Source organism: Hippocampus zosterae, chromosome 13 (assembly GCF_025434085.1).
Source record: "Hippocampus zosterae strain Florida chromosome 13, ASM2543408v3, whole genome shotgun sequence".
Taxonomy (NCBI): domain Eukaryota; kingdom Metazoa; phylum Chordata; class Actinopteri; order Syngnathiformes; family Syngnathidae; genus Hippocampus; species Hippocampus zosterae.
Genome location: NC_067463.1, coordinates 6,479,829 through 6,501,703, shown reverse-complemented (window position 1 = coordinate 6,501,703; position 21,875 = coordinate 6,479,829). Strand labels below are relative to the sequence as shown.

The 21,875-nt window shown below is 44.9% G+C and overlaps 1 protein-coding gene across 1 annotated transcript; it reads left to right on the top strand.

Moving 5' to 3' along the window:
* The first annotated feature begins 303 nt into the window (after positions 1-303).
* Positions 304-20,895, top strand: LOC127613882 (zinc finger protein GLIS2-like). Its single transcript, XM_052085168.1, has 7 exons — positions 304-685; positions 16,710-16,898; positions 17,741-17,943; positions 18,249-18,434; positions 18,655-18,788; positions 18,996-19,114; positions 19,799-20,895. Exons 2-7 carry the CDS (start codon positions 16,733-16,735, stop codon positions 20,413-20,415), a joined length of 1,425 nt encoding a protein of 474 aa, XP_051941128.1. The 5' UTR covers positions 304-685; positions 16,710-16,732; the 3' UTR covers positions 20,416-20,895.
* Positions 20,896-21,875: the final 980 nt, after the last annotated feature.

Genomic DNA, 21,875 nt, shown 5'->3' with positions numbered 1-21,875 from the left:
AATTAATATTAATAATTAGTTTGAAAATCAAAGGTGAATTTTTACCTGATTTTTGGCGCCCCCTCGAGTCAACGGTGCCCTTGGCATCTGCCTATCAGTCCTATTTGGGTGAGGCGGCCCTGATTGCATTTAAACTTCTGTTACAACCATGTTCCAACACACGGATGTGGTGAGGTTGACTGTGTTCGGCTTGAGCCCCCCCCCCCCCCAAAAAAAAAGACTACATACGCCCCCGGACAGATGTTTTGACAAGCCCCCCCCTCCCTTACTCACCCACTCCCGGTCTCCACCCAGGCAGCCTCTTCTTCCCTCATCACCGCCCCCCCTGGATCCTCAGTTGACCAGCGTCGCAAGAGAGCGTCGCTCCTGCGCCCGGCAAATCTTCGTCTTACCTCCTCTCCCTCACCGCCTTTCTCGACTTTATTCGCCACGACAAGGTTTTCTCGAGTGAAAACTACTTGCGCACCTTGAACCAGCCCGCACGGCCAAAGGACCTGTTTTTTTTAACCCCCCCACCCACCTCCCGACTCAAGCCAAAGCAGTCGATGATGTTGCGAGAAATGTGGCAATTACGCGTTTGATTTTGTTGTCATTTGTGCCTTCGCTCCGTGTTGCCTTTTTTTGAGGAAAGGCTGGGAATCATCTTGAGACGAGAGGAGGGTGTCTGCCCCAAGACATTTTAGAGGTAAATCGCTCATTGACACGCTACATTCAGCTGCTTTAAAAACGCTCCCAAACGCCCAGACTCGACGGACGACGTTGTCATGAAATGCTAACCGTAGATCCTAGTTTTCTGTCTTTATTTCTGCAGTTGAGTGCGTAATTTCTGGAGTGGCAGCAGCTCGAAATACCTGAAATTGTCACCAATGCTGTTTTCTAACCCGAGCGCATCTATTCATTCATTGACGTGTTCATTTTCACACAAATCTGCTCCAGGCTGTTTTTTTAACCACCCTCAGCGCTTATTTTGAAAATATTATTGTATCTATATTTTAGAATGTGTTATTTCTATTTTTCCCTACACATTTAACATCGAAATATATGAAAACATCTGAAGAAGGCTGTTTTATTTGTAGTTCTCTACACGTGACTATTATTTTGAAAATATTATTGACTTTACAGGTATTCAATAAATATTTTAGTTTTGTTATTTTCCATACATTTCTTTAAAAAAATATTAAGATTAAAATCTAAATTTACATTTAGCAGCAGCATTTTTTGGATTACTACACTTCCTAGATTACTGATATAAATTATGATTTTATTTGATTATTTAAAATATATGAACCGAAAAATCTTAAAATAAAAATCTATGAGTAAAATCTAAAAACACATTTTTCTTCTTGATGATTTCGCCGTTTTTACTTCTAATTTCTATGTTGACTTTTTAAAATGATTGAATCTTTGCGCCGTTAAAATATATTCTCCTAAAGGAAAAACCAAGATCTATGAAAATTGTTCCTTGTATCATCTCTTTCAACAGTTTACGTTTTCAGTTATTATTTTTTCAATCATTATGTTAACTTTGTTATTGTAAATATAGCGACATAGAAAAGAAAGCATTTCATGAAAAACAAATCTAAATCTAAAGTATGGAAAAAAATATTCTTCAAAGAAGAAAAGCAAATCTTACACTCATAACACTAATACACTAATATAATGGTAGCACACTGGGTTTTTGACAATAAAACCATGTCATGTTATTGTACTGGAATTGTAAATGCGACAATTTATATGATAAGCAACAGCGTGGTGCACGAGTGGTTAACGTGTCTGTCTCACAGTTCTGAGGTTCGGAGTTTGGACTTCCTATGCGGGGTTTACACATTCTCCACATGTCTGGGTGGGTTTACTGTGGATACTGTAGCTTTCCCAAAACATGTTACGTTCCCTAAATGACTTAATTGTTCATAGGAATAGATTTGTGCTTGATAAATCACCAATAAGCGTTTTCCCACCAAAGTATTCGTGGGTGCACTGGATTGGATTTGAATCATGATGGATTGCAACCCGACTGAAGCAAACTGCTCAGCTCTGAAAAGTCAAACTACGTCCACGCTGTGGCATAACCGCCTCGGGTATCATTGTTCTGACGACACTATGATGGAAAAAGGAGTTCAGAACATTCGATTGGCCATTCCTCCACCTTTCCCCTAGCTGTCCTGATGAAAAACTCCCGTACAACTCCGCCTGGCCACAGTGTGGAAACTACACCTCCCTCCGCCCTGAATTCCCGCAAACTCTCCAGTCACCAACCTTAACTCCCCATCTCCACCTCAAACACGACTCACTCGGGTTTCAAGACCCACTGGGGCCCCAAGAGGCGGGGCTGTTTCATCCTGACTGTCCTTGCCAGATTCTTTTTTTTTCCTCGTTGTGATGGTTGACGATGGCGGTGGTTTCGTAGCCTAATGTGAGGCTTTTCTGTGCTGTTGACGGCAGCAGGTTGCAGCCTCGTTGCATCATACTGTGGATTCGGAAAGGTCAGACTCGAGTCTTTTTCCTGTTCTTGGGTGCGTCTTGCATAAAAGCCCCTTTCCACCCACACTGTCTGATGCAGGGTGGAGGGCTGGGAGCTGCTCACAAACACAGTTAGGGCCACAACTATTCGGACAATGGCAGTGTATACCGCTATAGAGGATTTGCATTGGAATTCTTTCCCCTGTAATTTAAAACAGGGCATGCCCGTCACATGTCAGTCAGTCTGTTAAAGCGATGTTACAATGCAGTATATATTGAAAAAAAAAAATTTTTTTAATCAGTCAGTGAGCGCTGTAGCCTGGACTCCGATCCGAGTTTCCTCCCCAGAGATCCTTTGCCGCCTTTGCTCGCTGCTTTATGGCAGATTGTATTGCTTTCCATCAATTGCTCCATTGCCTTCGTCTTTGAAACACATTTCATTTCTTTGCTCTTCCAAAAGTCTTCCAAAATATGTCGCGCTGTCCTATCCGTTTTGTAGCATTTGTGTGAAGTTGAGTATCGCGAGCATCTCGCCACACCTTGGCAGCCATACCTACCTGTCACTTTTATACTGCCCCCTCAGTGTGTGACCCTTGATGTGGAATGCTTTGGATTGGTTAAATTGCTCATGGTTCCATCTGTCCGGTCAATCAGACTTCAGAAGATTGGAAGGATTTTTTTCCACGTTGCAACCATGCATGACAATGATATGATGCCATTATCCAGAGTATTCTAGACTTAACGTACTTGGGTCCCTTTTCAGATAAACATCTCAACTCCTCTTTTAGATCATTAGTACGGTACTGATTTCAGTCATTCTACGCAGAGGATAAAGAGTATGAGCATTTCAGCCATTGCGTAATGGGTTAAAGCACAGGTGTCAAAGTCAAGGCCCGGGGGCCACATCTGGCCCGCCGCATCATTTTATGTGGTCCATGAAAGCAAATCAAGCATGTCAAGTTCCATGACGCTTACGAAAGTCGAAACCAAAATTTCAAATTGTCATATGTAATCCACAACAACAGTCATTAATCTTGACTTCTGATTTTAAAACTAGTTATCCATCAATTTGTTGTGCGTTGTGTATGCAATTTGTTTCCCCAAATTCATAACAACCCTCCAAGGGAAACGGTAACAACAATGTGGCCCACGACAAAAATGAGTTTGACACCCCTGGGTTAAAGCATCGCAACATAGATGGTAATTAGCATTAGCATTAAGCTAGCAAGGGGTTACTAAAGGCAGTTATTAAGCACACAAAGTGTAATTCTCTTTGTTTTATGTCTAGTTTGACAGTAGACGACAACCGAGAGTGGCATGAAACACTGTGCAGCCTGAATTATTCACCATTTGTCAAACAGCTGCTGATTGTTGATTTGAATTCACTGCCACATACAGTGCTATAAGTCAATACATAAATCAGTCAAACGACGGCGCGTATCTTGAAAAATGTGTACATTGAAACACTCGTATCTCAAAGCACCGCTTTATTTTGAAGGGAAGGTTCTTCATCTCGTGCAGATGTCCACTGTGGTCATCCAGGGCATTCTCGCTGAGCTCACCAGCTCGCTTATGATTGGCAAAATGTTTTTCAATGACATTTAGCCAGTCAGGGCCCGATGTTGCACCTGAGGGAGGGCCTGCCTCTTTTCTATTTTATTCCAATGGTATTTAAGGAGGGTTGAGGTGAAGTTCCTCTACACTACACTCATCCGAGCATGCCTTCATGGATGGTGCATCGTGCACTGGGAACTTTAAAAGGTCTCCAACTGCTCACCCAAAATTGAAGGCGTGCTGTTGTCCGATATGTCTTACAAAAACGAATAGGTAAAGGGAACAGATTACGGAAATAGCCTTGAATACAAATAATTGTGTTGCCTTTGAAGTGCCTGCCTACCCATCAAGGTGGGAAATTAAACAGCCGAGCACAGTATATCTTTTGTGAGCGCTCTAGTTCACCTTGACAGACACTTGCCAGTGAGATCCAGCGGGTTGCGCATACAGTTGCCGGCAAACTCACGAAAGGCAGCATGCGAAGCCTCTAATAGCAAAGCTCAGGTTATCCTCTGGACACCGTTGTCGTGAAAAGGAAGGGCCTCCGGTGTGAAAACTGTGCCAAACATATGCGAGTGGCTTGCTGTGGCGACCACTGAAAGTGAATAGTTGCTTCTTCTTAGAAAATAGTTTGGAATATTTATTCAATCCAAGAAGTTAGGTTGGTCTTTTTTTTTCTTTTTGTACCCAATTTGGGTTATTTTTGACCCAACTGTCCTTCGAGCGCATGAACTAAACAAAAGTTGAATTTCAGTTGAAATACAGGACGGCGGTGGCGCTCGCCTTCTTCCTCCTCAACTTTCCTCACTGTGTTGCCGCCTGTTGACTATCACTGGCTGGCTGTTTGTACGTGATAAGTTCAGCGGGTTCAGAGCAGCCATAAAAGCACGGCTTGCCCCAGCAGCAGCAGGGGCAGGAGTGAGCTGGTCCTCCATGGGAGGGGAGCACAGGGTAGGAGGCGGCGGAGCGGGCCTCCCCTGGTTCTCCTCCACATGCAACGCTATCCCTCTTGCTTTTGCTTGGCTCCCTGCTTGGCTGCGGTATTGTTTCTGGGCGCAGCCCTGCACCAGACATTCATTTTTCTCCTCTTAGTATGCAACCACAAACCAACCGCTGGCTCCCCGCATCCATTCATCCCAGGAATGTCTTATTCACCTCGTCTCCCCGTCTCCGAACTGAAAGCTCGCATGCTCGGCGGTGCCAACATCTGCAAATAAGCAGACACATGTGCTCACACGCTTTTTTTCGGGCGCGGAGCCGTGCCATCGCGCTCACACTGTTCGGCCAAACACGTACGCACGTGCGCACGAAAGGCGCGACCACCTGCGAGGGTCCACGAGAGCACGCACACGCCCACGCACACACGCACACACACACACACACACACACGCACACACACACACACACACACGCACACACACACACACAACCCTGCTTTTCTTCTCCCCTCTTTTCCATTATCCTCATGAGAACGCAGAGCCGAGGTCTTCTCTTCCAAACCAAACATAGAGAAAATTCCACAAACCCCACCCGACACAACGCCCCCCTCGCCCCCACACCCAACCCCCACCACCACCCTCGTTTCTACCTCCCCTCCATCACTCCGACTCCCTCCCCCACACCCCCTCCCGTCCCCTCACTGCCTGCCTGTTGCTTTCTTCTGGGGCTGCGTTTGAGGAAACAGGAACAAAATAAATAAATAACCATTTTGGTCTCCTCGTGGAGGATCTGTCATAGAGAATGAGTGGAACGTGAGAAAGAAAGGATGGTAAACAAAGATGGAGTGTCACGCCGGACGGATCAGAGCGGAACCACAGCTTTGTTGCTCATGCCGTTTTTCTTTTTCATTCTGCTTTAAAAAAAAAAATTATGGCAACGGTGCTGATTTTGACGCTTTGTTTTGGTGTCTGCCTCGCACCCAGATGTGTCTTTTGCTACAACATCATCACAAAAATGCTTTGGCGGTGACAAAAAAACCCCCAAAAAACATGTAATTTTCCTTTTTCAGTTTGCACGATTGTGATCGCAGGAAGTAGTTGTGTGAAGAAGGGTCAAAACATGTACTGTCGTTTGTGTAAAAATGCCAAACAGTTCATCAACTTCAGATCAACAGTGCAATGTAGTAGAATGGTAATTTCAAACTTGCAAAGGCTGCAATTTTGTATAAAAAGAAAACGGATATATTTCAGTTGGTCAGTCGGCTTTTCATTTTATAGATCCATCATCCATCCATTATCTGAACCGCTTATGCTCTCTTGAGCTATATATATCATTTGAGAGGGGAAAAAAAGAAGATTTGGGATGTGTATGGCCATTTTACTTATTTTGATTTTTTTTTAATAATATCCCCCCTTTAACCCTTTCATGCACCCTGTAAACTCATAACATGATAAGCTGTCCACTGTAGTAACCGCTGTCCCCGAAAGAGTTAAGGCAGCGCTCCCCAACCTTTTTTTGCCCCACGGACCGGTTTAATGTCAGACAATATTTTCAGGGGCCGACCTTTATTAAGGTGTGACGGATAAATACAATATAATATGATATGGTCTGCATGAAAATCGGTGGAATTTTCGAAGCATAATAATAAACACGAATCATGACACGAGGAACGTCCTATCTGGTCGCTATGGTAACATTTAAACGTGCCTTCAAAATCAGATGCATCTCAAATACAAAGTGCGTGAAAAATACGACTCACCATCGCCGCATATTATGCAGGGTGGGCTAGGAGCGTGGGAATCTCAGGTTGAGATAAATACGTATCTTAAGTAGGACTCCTGATACTGTCCATTCAATGTAGCCTTCTTTTTCTTGAAAGGCTGAGGCTTCTCGTCTGTCTCCTGGCCTAGCCTTTACTCCTTCCCCCAAAACATTTCTTTTTTTTACTGATTTTGCTAGCTTCTGGGTTTCATTTTAGCGGTAACCTATCACGTGACCGAGAAGCGCGCCTTCTCCTGCGTCAAAAGTGACATACCGTTGACGGATGTAACAGAGAATCCAGTATTTTTTCAAAATAAAACAGATTCCGAAATCAATAAAATGGAAGTAATGTAAGTTCTTTAGTCTTTTTGTGCAGCCTGGTGCCAAATCACCTACGGACCGGTATCGGTCCGTAGGTCATTGGCTGGGGTTTGGGGACCGATGGGTTCAGGGGTTGTCTTATCCTTACATGTACTACATTATTTTGGTCTAGACCAGTGGTTCTTAACCTTTTTAGAGGTATCGAACTCAACAAGTTAATATGCACATTTGAAAAATCCATCCATCCATCCATTTTTCCGATCCGCTTTATCCTCAGAAGGGTCCCGGGGCGCGCCGGAGCCTATCCCAGCCGTCTTCGGGCAGTAGGCGGGGGACACCCTGAATCAGTTGCCAGCCAATCGCAGGGCACACAGAGACGAACAACCATTCACGCCCACACTCACACCTAGGGACAATTTAGAGTGTCCAATCAGCCTGCCATGCATGTTTTTGGAATGTGGGAGGAAACCGGAGCACCCGGAGAAAACCCACGCAGGCCCGGGGAGAACATGCAAACTCCACACAGTGAGGCCGGAGCTGGAATCAAACCGGTACCTCTGCACTGTGAAGCCGACGTGCTAACCACTGGACTAGCGGGCCGCCCACCATTTGAAAAATAAATCTTTTTTTTTTTTTTTTTTTTTACAAATTCAAGATATAAAACCCCCGCATTTATTGAAAACATCCATCCATCCATCCATTTTCCGAACCGCTTGATCCTCACTAGGGTCGCGGGGGGTGCTGGAGCCTGTCCCAGCTGTCTTCGGGCAGTAGGCGGGGGACACCCTGAATCGGTTGCCAGCCAATCGCAGGGCACACAGAGACGAACAACCATCCACGCTCACACTCACACCTAGGGACAATTCAGAGTGTTCAATCAGCCTGCCATGCATGCTTTTGGAATGTGGGAGGAAACCGGAGCACCCGGAGAAAACCCACGCAGGCCCGGGGAGAACATGCAAACTCCACACAGGGAGGCCGGAGCTGGAATCGAACCCGGTACCTCTGCACTGTGAAGCCGACGTGCTAACCACTGGGCTACCGGGCTGCCTTTATTGAAAAAAAAAAACAAAAAAAAAAAAAAAAAAGTAAATAAAATTTCAAAAGAAAAGTCTACTTTTTTATCTTTAATTGTATGACGGACTATCACGACAGTCACACGTTGACTACTAAGTGAACAAAATTTCCCACAGCACAAATTGGACAAGCAATGACATGTGATCATCTGCAGCCAGTGATGGCCAAGCGTGCGTGTCATAATTAATTAACATGTTGAGTCGCGTGTGTCTTACCCTCCATGGCAGAGGCTCCTTTGAACCCCTGAGACCGACTCATCGAACCCCTGCGGTTCGATCAAACCCAGGTTAAGAACCACTGGTCTAGACACTGAAAGTAATGTGGCTCCTACAACCTCACATCTTTCAGCGTTTGGATTGATTTACTGTTCCCGGTTCACGGTCCCACACTTTTGCAAATTTTTGTTTTGTCCAGTCATTTTGACTTCAATTTTGCCCTTAATTTTGGGATGTAATTCCACTTTTAGCCACCAGGTAGTCGGGACACAATTGTGTTGAACACTGCAAATTTGAAAGATGAACAGAACACAGAAAGATGAGCCGCATTTTTGCTGACGAGATTTGGAAGAAATTATTGAATGTTTCCATCCTCTACCGTCCTGCATTTAATGCCTACACAAAGAAAAAGTTGAAGGTTAATTTCGTAATGGCCATGATTATTAATGTATATAATGAGATCATTAGTTTAGGGGAAAAAATTAATTAATTCATAACACAATATTTTTTTCTTGTCCACTGCTCTTCTTAATTTCTCTCAATATATCAAATGTTTTTGAAATGGTTTAAAGACCTTGGATTATCGTAGAATTTTTATAGTGAATAACTGAGGATGGGTTCCAATGAATTCGGTCAGAGATTCAATTCGATTTGCAAACGCCAAGGCACACAATACTGGATTGTTGACTCGTGTGTACTTGGATGCACACGCAGTCGTATCTGATCTGTGTCATATGAAATCTGCAATGAAAGAGAACACAAGGGAAGGATAGGATCACCTTTCTTTCGTCCCACGATGGGAAAATTGCCAACAACCATTGAATCCGAATTGGGAACTGAGATCTGCGGTGGCTGTGAAGCCATCTTAGAAGAAATGAAAAATTCCCGGTGAATTAAAACGTATGATTTAGTCAAATCTTCTCGCCTTGTTATTTGATGGAGGCATTTTTGCTCGTTTCCCTCTTTGAATCTCCAAACGATAAAAAAGACAGAGAGCCGACACGACAGCTGGGATTGCTTATTATTTACTGGCGCATGCTCTCCCAGTGGAAACAAATTGGGTGAATCTGCTCGGCGCTGAGGAATGTGAAGCGCCACAGTGTCTTTTTTTTTTTTTTGGAGGGGAGTTTGGACGACAAAAGAGTGAAACAGAAAAGGTGGAAAGCGAGCGCAAGATTGTTTTTTTTCTGCTACGCTGACCACCCTTGACCTCGTCTGCCTCCCCTACAGCAAGCTTTTTTTTCCCTCTCTACCTTTGCCGCTTCTTTATCCTCTCCATCTTTAGGCTTTCTCCTCGCTCTTCCAAAGGCAGCCGGGGGGGATGAAAGGCTAGAGGGGAGTTGGGGAGTGAGGGAGGGTGTGTTTGGAGGGGGGGTCTGTTGCTCTGCTGCTGATGAGGAATTACAGGGAGGGAAAAGCAGAGAGGAGGGAACGCTCTCTGTGTGTTGACCTTGTCCCGCTGCCAAGTGGCGGGATGGTGGCGGCGTGCAGGAGAGAGGGGTCGGGGGAGGGGGGTTGTAATAGCGGGTGGGGGGTTAAAAGCATTGGGAGAGAGCAGAGGACGCTCGCAAGTGGAAGGGCGGAAAACAAGTGTTAATTTGAAAATCGAATCTGACTCAATTGGTGTGAAAAAAGACTCAAACAAAGTGCGACATCATTTTGACTTGTGTCCATCAAACAAAAGTATCGCTCGGTATAATACACAGATTTGGTTTAGGCCGCATCATAGGGATGGGCATTTGACGATGGAAAAAATATGAATCAATTTTGTGACTGTTATAATAATTATAATAATAATACTAATTATTATTATCATTATTATATATTTTTTGCATAACACAATGAATCCTTATTCTATAATCGAGCAGCTTGACTACATTGCAGATTTTTTTGCGTTGTACTTATATGGCAGATTATTTGCGGTATTTTGCGGTGATTCTTTTTTCCACACGGATTGTTACTGCAGACCCAGGCAGGAGAAAAGAGTGCCGGAGAATTTCCAAAGTTTGGGATCATTTCACGCTGAAGAAAAAGAAGCTAACGTGAAATGTGCTTATTGCAAAGCGACCCTAGTGAGGATGAAGCGGTTCGGAAGATGAATTAATAAATGAGTAACAAGTATTGGAGAATCTAGATTCCGCTGAATGTTCTGTACTCCTGTTTCCAAATCATGCATCCTAAGCGAGTGGACGAGTACCTCCCGTAACAGTTGATGTCCTGTGAAATGTAACCCCACTTTGCATTCTCCAGTGTTCTTGCTCGGTGTGAAAGGCTCATGCGGCAGCACGGAACGACAACCGGCGCCCCTGGTTGCCAGCATGCCCATATTTGGAAGCGCGGACTTAGCGGTAGCAGGAAGTTAACGTTTGCGGCCGTTTCTTGACGAATGGATCGGCGCAATTTTAAAAATCACACTCACCAATTAAAACAAAACGACTTTCTTGCAAAACCACACGCTGCAGTTTCTCCCAGAGACACAGCCAAATCCAAAAGGAGGGCGAGAGACCGGTCCATGTTGACACCATGACCCCGTTTTCAGGTCAACTCAGTCGTGGCATCCAAAATATTGTCAAACACTTCATAAATCCATGATGCCGTTATGCGATTTATACAGTTATGACGTGTATCAGTTATCCATTCCATCTCTTGGAGTTTAATAAGCAAGCCGCAATCCAGTGGAAGTGGTAGTATGGCTCCAGGGCCAATTTGAACTAAGGTCCTGACCCATAATTACAGATGGGTTTTGATGGGAGGGGGGGGTTCCCTTGAGACTTTGAGAGATGAAAGTGAATTCTATTCATTTAAAAAAAACTCATTTAAGGAATGTATGACTTCTTTCTTTCTCATTGAGCTGCTCCACAAAACCACCCTTTATAACGCTTTGCTTTTTCTGCGGAACTGGCTAATCGAGGAAATGTGATTTGCCTCAATGTGGTTCATGCAGAGTGCTGCAACGACAGGGTCAAAGTGTTCAGAGGGAGTAGAAGGAGCCAGGTAGAACTAAGTGGAAGTCTCGAGGTCCATCGGCGACTTCTGAAACACAATTGACATTGTCACTAGGATGCGATTTCCAAGAGTGGCGCTCGACTGCCTGGTGCTCAGGCCCCTATGAGGTGGGACGGGGACTCTGAGGGCTGTGACAAGCCTCTGAAAATAACAATGACAAAATAATCCCCCTGTGAAGATGACGCAAAGTCCGAATTAAAATCATCAGACAAAAGGCTTCAGTCGAAAGATAACGTTAAGACTGAAAGACTGAAAAAAAAAAATAAGAGTCCTGCCCTTCACTAAGCAATTGAATTGTGGTATAAGTTCCATGTAATTGTATTCATTCCGTGACAGTCTATTTTTTTCATTCTCTTTACTACACTGCTTCCAGTATGTGGATGTTAATTTTTTTTCTTTTTTCTTTTTTTGAGGCTAATCAGTTTTCAGCTTCCGTGTGCTGGTATGTCCATCAAATCTGCCCAGGGTCTTTAGAATCAGTAGCTATGGCCAGTGAAACTTAGACTCTACAGTGGAATGTTGATTTGACGGACCTGGAAAGTCACAGACTCCAGATTGAAAGGACAGAAAATTGTGTCCAGTCCACTCAAAACGTCCTTTGGTAAAATAGCCGTCAAAGTTTGTTGCAGGAAACGGCACTGTGGCACAATCAGATAGAGAGAAATGTATCCAGTGTACTTCCAAATTGTGCCGCTGTTGTTACAGATGGACAGTAGACTAGAGCAGGCTCATAGACGCGCCCACGTGGCGGCCAAGTTGGTGGTGTCCAATCAAATGTAATGGAAAGCACAGATATTAGCTTAGCATTGCCAAAGACGCGGGGCTCGAAAATTAGCATGCCGTAGCTACCTTTTTTTCAAGCTTTTTTATGCATTTATTTTCAATAATTTTCTACTGCATTGTGTTCTTAGGCCACAAAAAATACAAAAATAATTATTTTTGTAATGGATTGCGGGTTTTTAGGCCATGAAAAAAAAAGTACAGCTACATACCAATCACGTTGAAAAATTGCCTCTTGGATTTGAATCTTCAGAGGTGACCTTCGTATTACAAAACACTTTACGGTTGCATCTGTACTTTAAGACAAGTAGGACAAAAGGGTTGCGTGTGCTGTTGATTGTTCTCGCCTCATTGCAGCCACCCCCAACCTAACATTTGCGAAATGATTTGCACTCTCCAAAAAAACATCATCATCTCTCTTTTTGGGGGGAATGGTTCCAACCCACTCCTCCTTCAAAGACCCCCCCCCCCCCCCGCCACCCCACCCAAGCGATGAATACCGCGGCTGGTGCAGATTGCCGGCTGCCTTGGCGGAGTTGCATCACTCTGCGCCTTCGGGACGTAACATGTAGTGATCCATTTGGGAATTCTGAAGCCCCTTTTAAAAAATATAATTTCCAATTGTCATTTGTTGTTGGATTACGCACAAAGTACACGTACAATTTGAATGTGTTGAGCAAGCAGTTGTTATGTTTTGGTAAGGATTGAAATATAGCTCAAGGGATACAAATGTATTTCAACTCCACTTGCACTGGGGTCAAGTGCAGGGTCAGTGGTGGCCAACCCAGATCCAGCAGAAGATTTTGCAAAAAAGGTTTGGTCTTTATTAGGGCCCTTTGCCCCAAAAAGACATGAAACGCTTGGCAATGCTGTTCCATTCCAGCCTTGCAAGTGGCAGTAAATTCTAACAAGCATTAAGATAAGATATGATATCCTTTATTTGTCCCACACTGGGGAAATTTACAGCCTCCAGCAGCAAGAATGGAGGTAGAAACAAGAAAAAACAACAACAAACACCGTTCAATTAAGTGCAATATAGACACAAAATGGATAAATGGCAGTGCTATTTACAATTGTCTTTCACATCATTTCATTATTATTATTATTATTGTAGTTTCGTTTTAAACGTACTGCATGTTTACATTGTTGAAACATTGTGAAGGGTGCAGGTACATTATCTTTTCTCTTTGTGCCATGAAATGATTTCATACTATTGACACAGCTAGTGTCATCCTGCGGTGGATGACACACACACACACACGCACACACATTGAGCTTTACGGTTCCGAACTGTACCATCCGCATCTGTTGTTGGTGGTGTGGTCAGGGGAAACCCACAATTCTCCATGTCGTACGCTTTTATCCATCGAGTCCTGGAAATCCCTCTCTTTGACCAACTATACACCATTTTCATGTTTTTGTCGACTGGAACGCAGATGCGTGCACACATGCAACCCTAACTGCTGTGAGGACCAGTTGCAGTTTTAGTCCGCGCTCGATATTTTCCCATGGAAAATATTCAATTGAGTTTTGCAAAACTAGACAGGGATCCTCATTTACTTGTTTTTTTTTTGTGCCAAGAGGTCTAATTCCAAGATAGATGTATTGCATGACTTTAAATTTAAAATAATGATAGCAAACAGTGGTGTGCAAAGGCCCGGGGTCCCACAGGGCAAGGGCCCCAGAAATTCACCTGCGAAAGGTGCATCCTGGATGATCGTTGAAGGTTCATCAAATGATATAAAGGAGGACCCGTTGGGGACAAAGGTTGTATAAAGGAATAAGGGCCATCTTATTATGGCACTTAAATGTCAAAATCTTACGTCTGCAAACCCAATCTCCTGACGCCACGTTGATGGAAAAATGCGACAGGGTGTCTGTATTAAAGAAGGGGGCATACAGCGTGATTTTCAAAATCTTCTCTCTGCAAGTTCCGTTAAAGGGAGTTTTACTTCTTTAAAATCTGTGTCATTTTGTCCAAATCAGGGCAGTGAGCCCCCCAACCCCACCACCACTAAAAATTAGGAGGCGACATCCTTCCCTCATTTGAGTGATGGAGCGTCTTATTTGACTTTTCCCTTCCGCTGCGGGTGCTGCGCCTTAAACAAAAACAACAAAATCAAAGGAAGTAGAAAATAAAAAAATCAAGGAGAGGAAAATGTTGCCGGAACAGACCGAAAGAAAGCAGGCGAGGTAGGCTCTGCTGGAGGACCAGGAGAGGAAAACCACAGGAAGGACTGTGATGGAGGGAATTGGGGAAAGGGAGAGGGAGAGGGAGGGAGAGAGAGGGAGAAAGTCAATAGAAGGGGAGGAAGAGGCCACATCAGGGCTCCATGGAAGGTTTCCTGTATGTGCATATGTATGTATGTAGCACAGACAAACACACACACACACACACACACACACTTCAAATCACTTTTTGTTAAAACCGTCAGTCTGACCTGACAGTAGTAATTAGCAAAAACGATTTGTGTCTGGCTGCATTTTGCATCGCTATCCTCTACAATGAGTTTTAAAGGGGAAGTCAAATCAACCATTAAAAAAAAAGAGCCATTTTGCCACTTGCTGTCGACTGAAAATGACATCACAGTGCCTAAGGGCTTAGCTTGCCAACGTCACATGACACTTAGGCACTGTGATGTCATTTCCAGTCGACAGCAAGTGGCAAAATTGCTGCCTCTTTGCGATGGATGAACACGGGTGGATTTTTCTGCTATATTCATATTCCACAAATGCAATATGGATCAGAATAGTGTGTTTAGATCAGTGGGAGAGCAGAGCACATATTACTGTAAAGTACATTTTTGACTTGACTTTTCTATAAAGAAACCACCAGGACTTTCGGGGTTTTTCTGAAACTATAGCGGAAAATCCACCCATGAGTGAAGTGAGGCTATGTGCAAATCTTACGAGCAGTTTTAAAACCCTAACCCCCCCCCCCTCCAACACCTCCCCCTGTAAGTCCAATAACAACTTATTTTTACTTTGCCTCCACTTTCAGAGGGGTCATCCAGTCTTTTCATACTGTGTATGTACAGTAGATGTACGTTACGTGTGGACTCATGGGCGTACCTCGGTAATTGTATGCATGTGCCGTGCATGTGTGTGTGTGTGTGTGTGTTAACTAACCCCCAAATGAAAAGTCTTTGGTCTCTGACATGTGTTTAGAATCTCTACCATACAAGCATGTATGTGCGTGAGAGGGTGTTTTTGTAGAGATCCATAAGAGAGTCTGGGCATGCTGCCACAAATATAAGGTCATTGAGGGAAAAAGTGGTGGAGGAGCTGCAGGAGGTTGGATGTGGTGGTGGTGTTACGCTGTTGTGAGGGGCGGGGCTGGGGGCGGGCTCACGTGGGGTTATGAGTCTGCCACTGTGATTTCAGGCCCTCAGTGTGCGTGCCTGCGTCCATATGGTCTTGCATGTGCATGCTTCTACAATAACTCCAAATAGTTGTGTATGTGTGTGTGAGAGAGAGAGAGAAAGAAAGACGACGAGACGAGGCAGAAGTCAATGAGTTTGCAGTGGAATGCGAAACCAGTGCGGCCATGTGGACAGCCGTCAGACTGACTTCACTGCGGTTTAGCCTCTGCCTCGTACAACGTCAAGGGATCACGCCTGTGATGGCAGGAACAATTATTTGGAGCGGGAAAATGTTCGCCCGCATCCGGAGAAAGATTAATAGAGAGATAAGCCGATCAATGGAAAGATTTGAAGATGCACTGGTGGAATATTGGTCAACCTGCTAGAGGCCTTTTTTTATGCTGAAGAGTCATACAGTCAGTATTTTGGAATAGGCGTCACCAAAAAAAAAAGGGACCCACAAAGCCAATGAAAAAGTGAAAACACTATCATCGCATTCTTAGCTTGTCATCACAAAAACAGGAGTATACACCAGGGTCCGTTCGCAGCCTCTATATGTTTCATTTATGGCCTGAAGGTGTAAATAAAGTGTGCGTTGTCCTAACTATGCGTGCAGCTGGTGCGCATTTCCTCACACGTTCCGTTCCGTTCATCTCCTGCAGATTACACCCCCTCCCCTAGAGTGTCCTGTAAAGCACATAACTGCCTTTTGAGTCACTCAGCTCCAACAAGAATTCCTGCGCTTGAGTCAAGGAGCTGCTTTTTCACTCTTGCTCTCCCAGAATATCACATGACCTAGGATGGAAAATTAGTAGCCTTAGTCAGTCCCCGGAGCACAGAAAGGGTTAGAACGCACTTACGCTATGATGAATCGCAGCGCCTCCAAAATACTTAACAGGGTGTGACGAAAACCAAATCAGAAAATCTGTTTAGCTTTAAAAGTGAGTGTGTTGGTACATACAAATGAGTCAAACTCGTAAAGCTTGACCGGGCCACAATCCGATCAAAATTATAACTTGGTATAGATGGGTTTGTTGTTGCTGATATATAATGCATACATATGCATGTGTGTGTGTGTGTTTGTGAGAGTGAGAGAGTGAAAATGTGATTGCACAAGTGTGTACACCCTCCCGTAATTGGGGATGTTGCTGTGTGCAGGATTAACCAATCACATTTAAAATGGCTGCGTTCTAATCAAGTTCAGCCATTGTAATAAGCTTCTTTTCTTTCCCAGCTGGGCTGCTTGCATTACACATCATGTTGTCCTCGGACGAGCCGCTGGACCTCAAGCTTCCCTCGGGACGGACGCGTTGTCCCCTCCGACTAGGAAAGCGGAGCTCGTCATCCATCTGCGCACCGCTCGGCATCCACCCGCGACCGCGCCTGATTTACACCACCTTCCCGTCACCGCCTTCCTCTCCAGGTATAAGCCTCAACCAGAAGGGTCATTAGGATCCTAAGCAAAAACTAGATTTTCGGGCCCTTCACTTTTGCTCTCAATACAAATGTTCCCATCCCAACAAATCTTTGAATACAACTCCAGTCTCTGTTGACCTTTACTTGCTCTCGAGGCCCCCTAGTGGTTGCCAGGCCCAAAACAGGCGGTTATCACTCATTCCTTGGACCACTCCTGGTCAAGCGTTATTGTTCTCGTTGACGCGTGATGCCACACTGTGCAAATTAGGAACGTTACCCTCGTAATGCAATCAGGTTATGAGCGGATTCTCTGTTCTTTGCCGGTAACCTAATTCGCTGAACTCGCTCAGTGGTCTCTCAGTGTGTTGTGTTCTCAAATAGAAATGCATTGTCCTCCCCCCACCCCTCCTCCCCACGCCCACATAGGTTTGGAACTGGCAGTATGTATCATAAGACGAGATGATGTTGACTGACAAAGAAACCTCAGCAGAAATTTTTCATGTGACAGGCCAAGCTTTGTCTGTACCACAACAAAGAAATAAACAGGAGTGAGCTTCCATTTAAAAATGCTTACTCATGAGTATTTGGGCAAAACACACACACACACACACAAAGCTCACACAAATGCACGCGCTCACACACACGAAATAAATGATTTATGAATTACAAAACAAAGTAAACTTATGAGGGCAGGGTACTTCACAACAAGCGGCCGTTTGGTATTGGGAATAAAAATAAAATCAATCAATCATATTTTAAAAGAGGCTCCATAAATGTTTCTGCCAAACCCAAGCAGGCATCATCATCACTGCCCTCGTTCTGACTTACACCGTCTCCCCCCCATTCTAGATTCCAAGTCCCCATGTCATGAGCGACCTGGATCCTGCTTTACTCCCCCAGCCATGGACCTCAGCCTGTCGCCTTCCTCCAGACACGACTCCTCCCTTTCCCCGTCTCCCTCGTCCCCATCCCCCTCGTCCCCTCCCTCGCCTCTGGAGTCCCCCTACAACAGCAGAAGCAGCGGCAGCCCTCGGCCAAACGCCTTCACACGGGTGAGTCCGGGTTAGTGGCTGAGTCAAAATCACCATTAGGTGCCCTTTGGAACATTCCCATTGCTCAAAAAATAGTTGAGACGCTGCAAGTCCGGTTGATGCAAAATCCTCACACAAGACGCAAGACTCTTAAGTAAACATTTCAACATAGGTAGGCGCTCGAATTGCCCCGGCGCTGTATAGTCTTGCTGCCAAGTCAGCGGAGGAACATGATGGGGGCATTTGTACACCAAAAGTCATATTTCCATAATATATCGATTATGACACATGGAAGTTGACGACATTGTTTTGTATCTACATCGCAGGAAGCGACGCTTCATCGAAGGGTGGAGGCTGACGCGTCACCTCCGCGCTATCCTTTCTATATGCCCATCGCAAGCCCACCGGCGGGGTACAGCTTCCCGTCTTCTCTTTTCAGTGGTCAGAAGAGGGACAAGCAAGCCACACCTGAACCCTCACTGGACGCTCAACTCGCATGCCGCTGGATGAAGGTAATTTCTATTTTATAATCATGCTCATAAACAACTTTGTAATAAGGTATCGTGAGCCTTGGCCTCGAGTACATGACACCCCCCCCCACCCCTCCGGGCGGAAAAAGTTTAGAATGACCTACTCTTATAATTTAAACCCTAAACATACTATACCCTCAACCAAGTCGAACGTGTGATATTTGGAATCCGTTGGAACCGACTCGGTTTGTGTGTCCTGCAGTGCCACCTGCTGTTTGGGTCGCTACAGGACTTGGTGGACCACATCAACGACGCCCACGTCAAACCCGAAAAGGATTCTGGGTACTGCTGTAAGTGGCAGGGTTGTGCTCGCAACGGGCGGGGCTTCAACGCCAGGTGTGTTCGGATCTTCTGTTTTCATTCACATTGTGTGTGTGTGTGTGTGTGTGTGTGTGTGTGTGTGTGTGTGTTTGTCAACTAGAAGGTACACTATTCTGCCTCAAGCTAACATTAGCTTGAGGCATGTTGAAGTACACCGTGGGCAAAGCGCATGCTCACGTATATATGGCCATGTTTTAAATAGGTTTATTTTTATTTTTTTAGGTATAAAATGCTGATCCACATCCGCACACACACCAATGAGAAGCCGCATCATTGTCCCACCTGCAGCAAGAGTTTTTCACGTCTGGAGAACTTGAAGATCCACACGCGCTCCCATACAGGTGAGCTCTGCAAATAGTTCAAAGGATAATTCCGGTTTGAATCAAAGAGGAGGGCTACACGTTTCTGACATAACAGATTTGCTGCAGCTTCCTTTTAATTCGATGTGTTATCTAAAATATTTCATGACATTATGTCAATATGAAGAAACACATATGATGACAGGTGAACAACAAGAGAGAAAAAAAAGCTTGAAATGAAAGTGTTTACGTTTCCAAATGATCACTTTTGTAACTTTCCAAGGAAATCATCACGTTTCAAGCAGGCCGGTTTCAAACATTTTAAAGTATACATTATGTTATATATTCGTAGAGGTATTTTTTAAACTAAACACTATTGAGCTACATAAAACATGGGAGAAAATAAATCCTGACAGTGATATATATTTGAGATGTCTGAAAGCATTACGCATAAGAGTGTCACTTTCACACCTTAACATGCAATCAATATGATGGAAAAATCATTGTCTATCCTACCATCCACAGTCAGGGCTTCGTCAAGTAACACATATGCCAATATCGCCCGACACACATAATACAAACGGGAACGAGTCTAAAACATGTTTGAAAGTGTGAAGAATTAAAAGAATGTTTTGTAAGAAAGGGGCTATTACGGCCCTCCTTTCGGCTGATTTTGCATGAAAGGTGTGGCACGATCTCCATGTTTTTGTATTTTCCACTGTCCAGGAGAGAAACCTTACATCTGCCCGTATGAGGGCTGCAACAAGCGTTACTCCAACTCCAGCGACCGCTTCAAGCACACCCGCACGCACTACGTGGACAAGCCCTACTGCTGCAAGATGGCCGGCTGCCTGAAGCGTTACACCGACCCCAGCTCGCTACGCAAGCACATCAAAGCCCACGGCCACTTTGTTAGTCAGGAGCAGGGCGCCGCCCCAAAGGCGGGTCCTCTCGGAAACCAGGGGACGACTGACCCCGCCTCGACGGGGGGCACCCGGCTCATCCACCCGGGGGCGGCCGCGGCCCTCCTGGGCGGTTTAGGCACGACGCTGCCGCTGTCTGCGCTGTGCCACCCCCATGCGCCGCTCTTCTCCGTGGGAAGAAGAGGAGGCCTGGGCCCGCTCGGCCTGACGGACTCGCCGCTTTTTCACTTTGGACTATCGGCGGCGTCCGTGTTGGGGCTGAGCTCTCTGGGAAGGCCGCGCCGTGGCGAGGGCGACACCGAGCCAGAGGGGGAGGCTTTAAACCTGTCTGCGGAGGTGGCGCCCAGAAGGGGGGATCCCCTGTCCTGGGTGGTTGTCCCCCCGAGGGCACTCCTGCTCAAGCCAGCTGTTGTCAGCTAGGATGGTCTCCCTCTGTTTGGAGGCGGGGCGATGAGTGTAAGGGGTGGTCTGACGTGGTATTTTTACATCACTGACTTTTCCCGTTTACCCATACGGGGCTGCAATGATATTTCCAAGAATATTTGGCCGAACAAATGACACAAAAAAAATCTTTCACTTGCGTGTGATAGTCAATTTTTAATGCCGATTTGAAAGTAGTCATAAAAACAGGCTACACGAGTGACCCACCCAATGTGACACAATTGCATGGATAGTGGTGACTACACGTGGGGGTTTAGGACCATTATAGCCATTATAACAACACAGAAATTCACGAGAAACTGACGCCCACCAACAAAAAAAGTTTGGAATTGACAGTCGATGCCACAAGAGGGTGGCAATACACTTTGGTCTATTTGAAAATGCTATGGCCTGACTTAGCCAAATAACACAAGGTGAGTTCCTCCCACCCGGTCATGAAAACATCCGCAAAAAAAGTACATTTGCATTTGCCCAACCACAAATATGCGTGGATTCGTTTTAATCCCCCAAAACAGGCAACGCAAAGTGTCAGGCCCAGTGTGAAATGGAAAATGACAAGAGGTCATCAAAGTGCTCTCATTTGGACTCTTTCAATTTCCGCGAGCTCTTGACTTTACAATTGGATGAATCAAGCACAAACATTAATTTCTAATATTGTGTTATTTCTGACATCTGGATCAATTCATCATGAAATTTTCCATTTTTTTGGAGGGTGGGGGGGGGGGCAATCTAGCGATTTGAATTTGAATCTTGTAGGAGATTTGGCATTTTTCAAACAAAAATGTCCCCATTCCTACTCAATTTCAGCTTTGGACCTTGAGACTTGTTTTGCATCTTTTTGGCTGCTGATCAATGAAACAGGTTTCATAGGCTCATTTGTTCAAGCTCTCCTGGGGGGTGGTTAGAGACTCCTACCAATACCGATATTTTTACCAAGATAACAGTTTTCATGTATGTTTAGACCCTCCAAGAAGGCAAAGCATTTGTGCAAAGCAAACTCCAATATACGATTTCAAGAGATTATTGTTTAGGTCCAAGAACATCTACATGCAAGCGCATTAACCTGACAGAAGCGTAGAAAACGGATGCCGTTCTAATCGTTTGCTGAGCACTGCAAATCTACGTACGAGAGAGGTGTAAACAGTCATTGCGGCCAAGAAATCAGTTGATGTGGAAAATCTGATTGTAATTCTTACTTTGCACTTTTATCATAATGTACGCTCTGTAAAAGAGAAATATTAAACGGAGGATGGGGGAGCTTTGGAAGACTTTCATCCTGACGTCTCGCAGCGGACAATCGACGGCCTTTTCGCGTTCGACAAACCTCGCTGACGCTTCCGCTCGCCCGTATTTTAGCTTTAAACCAAAACGGGAATCAAGAGCGGGATTGCGCGAAGGGGTGCAACCGGGAAACGTACAGTATAAGTTAACGTATGACT

Bases quoted from the DNA above. Each gene is read 5' to 3' on its own strand.
- LOC127613882 (XM_052085168.1), top strand. From the start codon at position 16,733: ATGTTGTCCTCGGACGAGCCGCTGGACCTCAAGCTTCCCTCGGGACGG. The intron at 16,899-17,740 runs GTATAAGCCTCA...CCCCCATTCTAG, and splicing joins GTCACCGCCTTCCTCTCCAG to ATTCCAAGTCCCCATGTCAT. The intron at 19,115-19,798 runs GTGAGCTCTGCA...TCCACTGTCCAG, and splicing joins CCACACGCGCTCCCATACAG to GAGAGAAACCTTACATCTGC.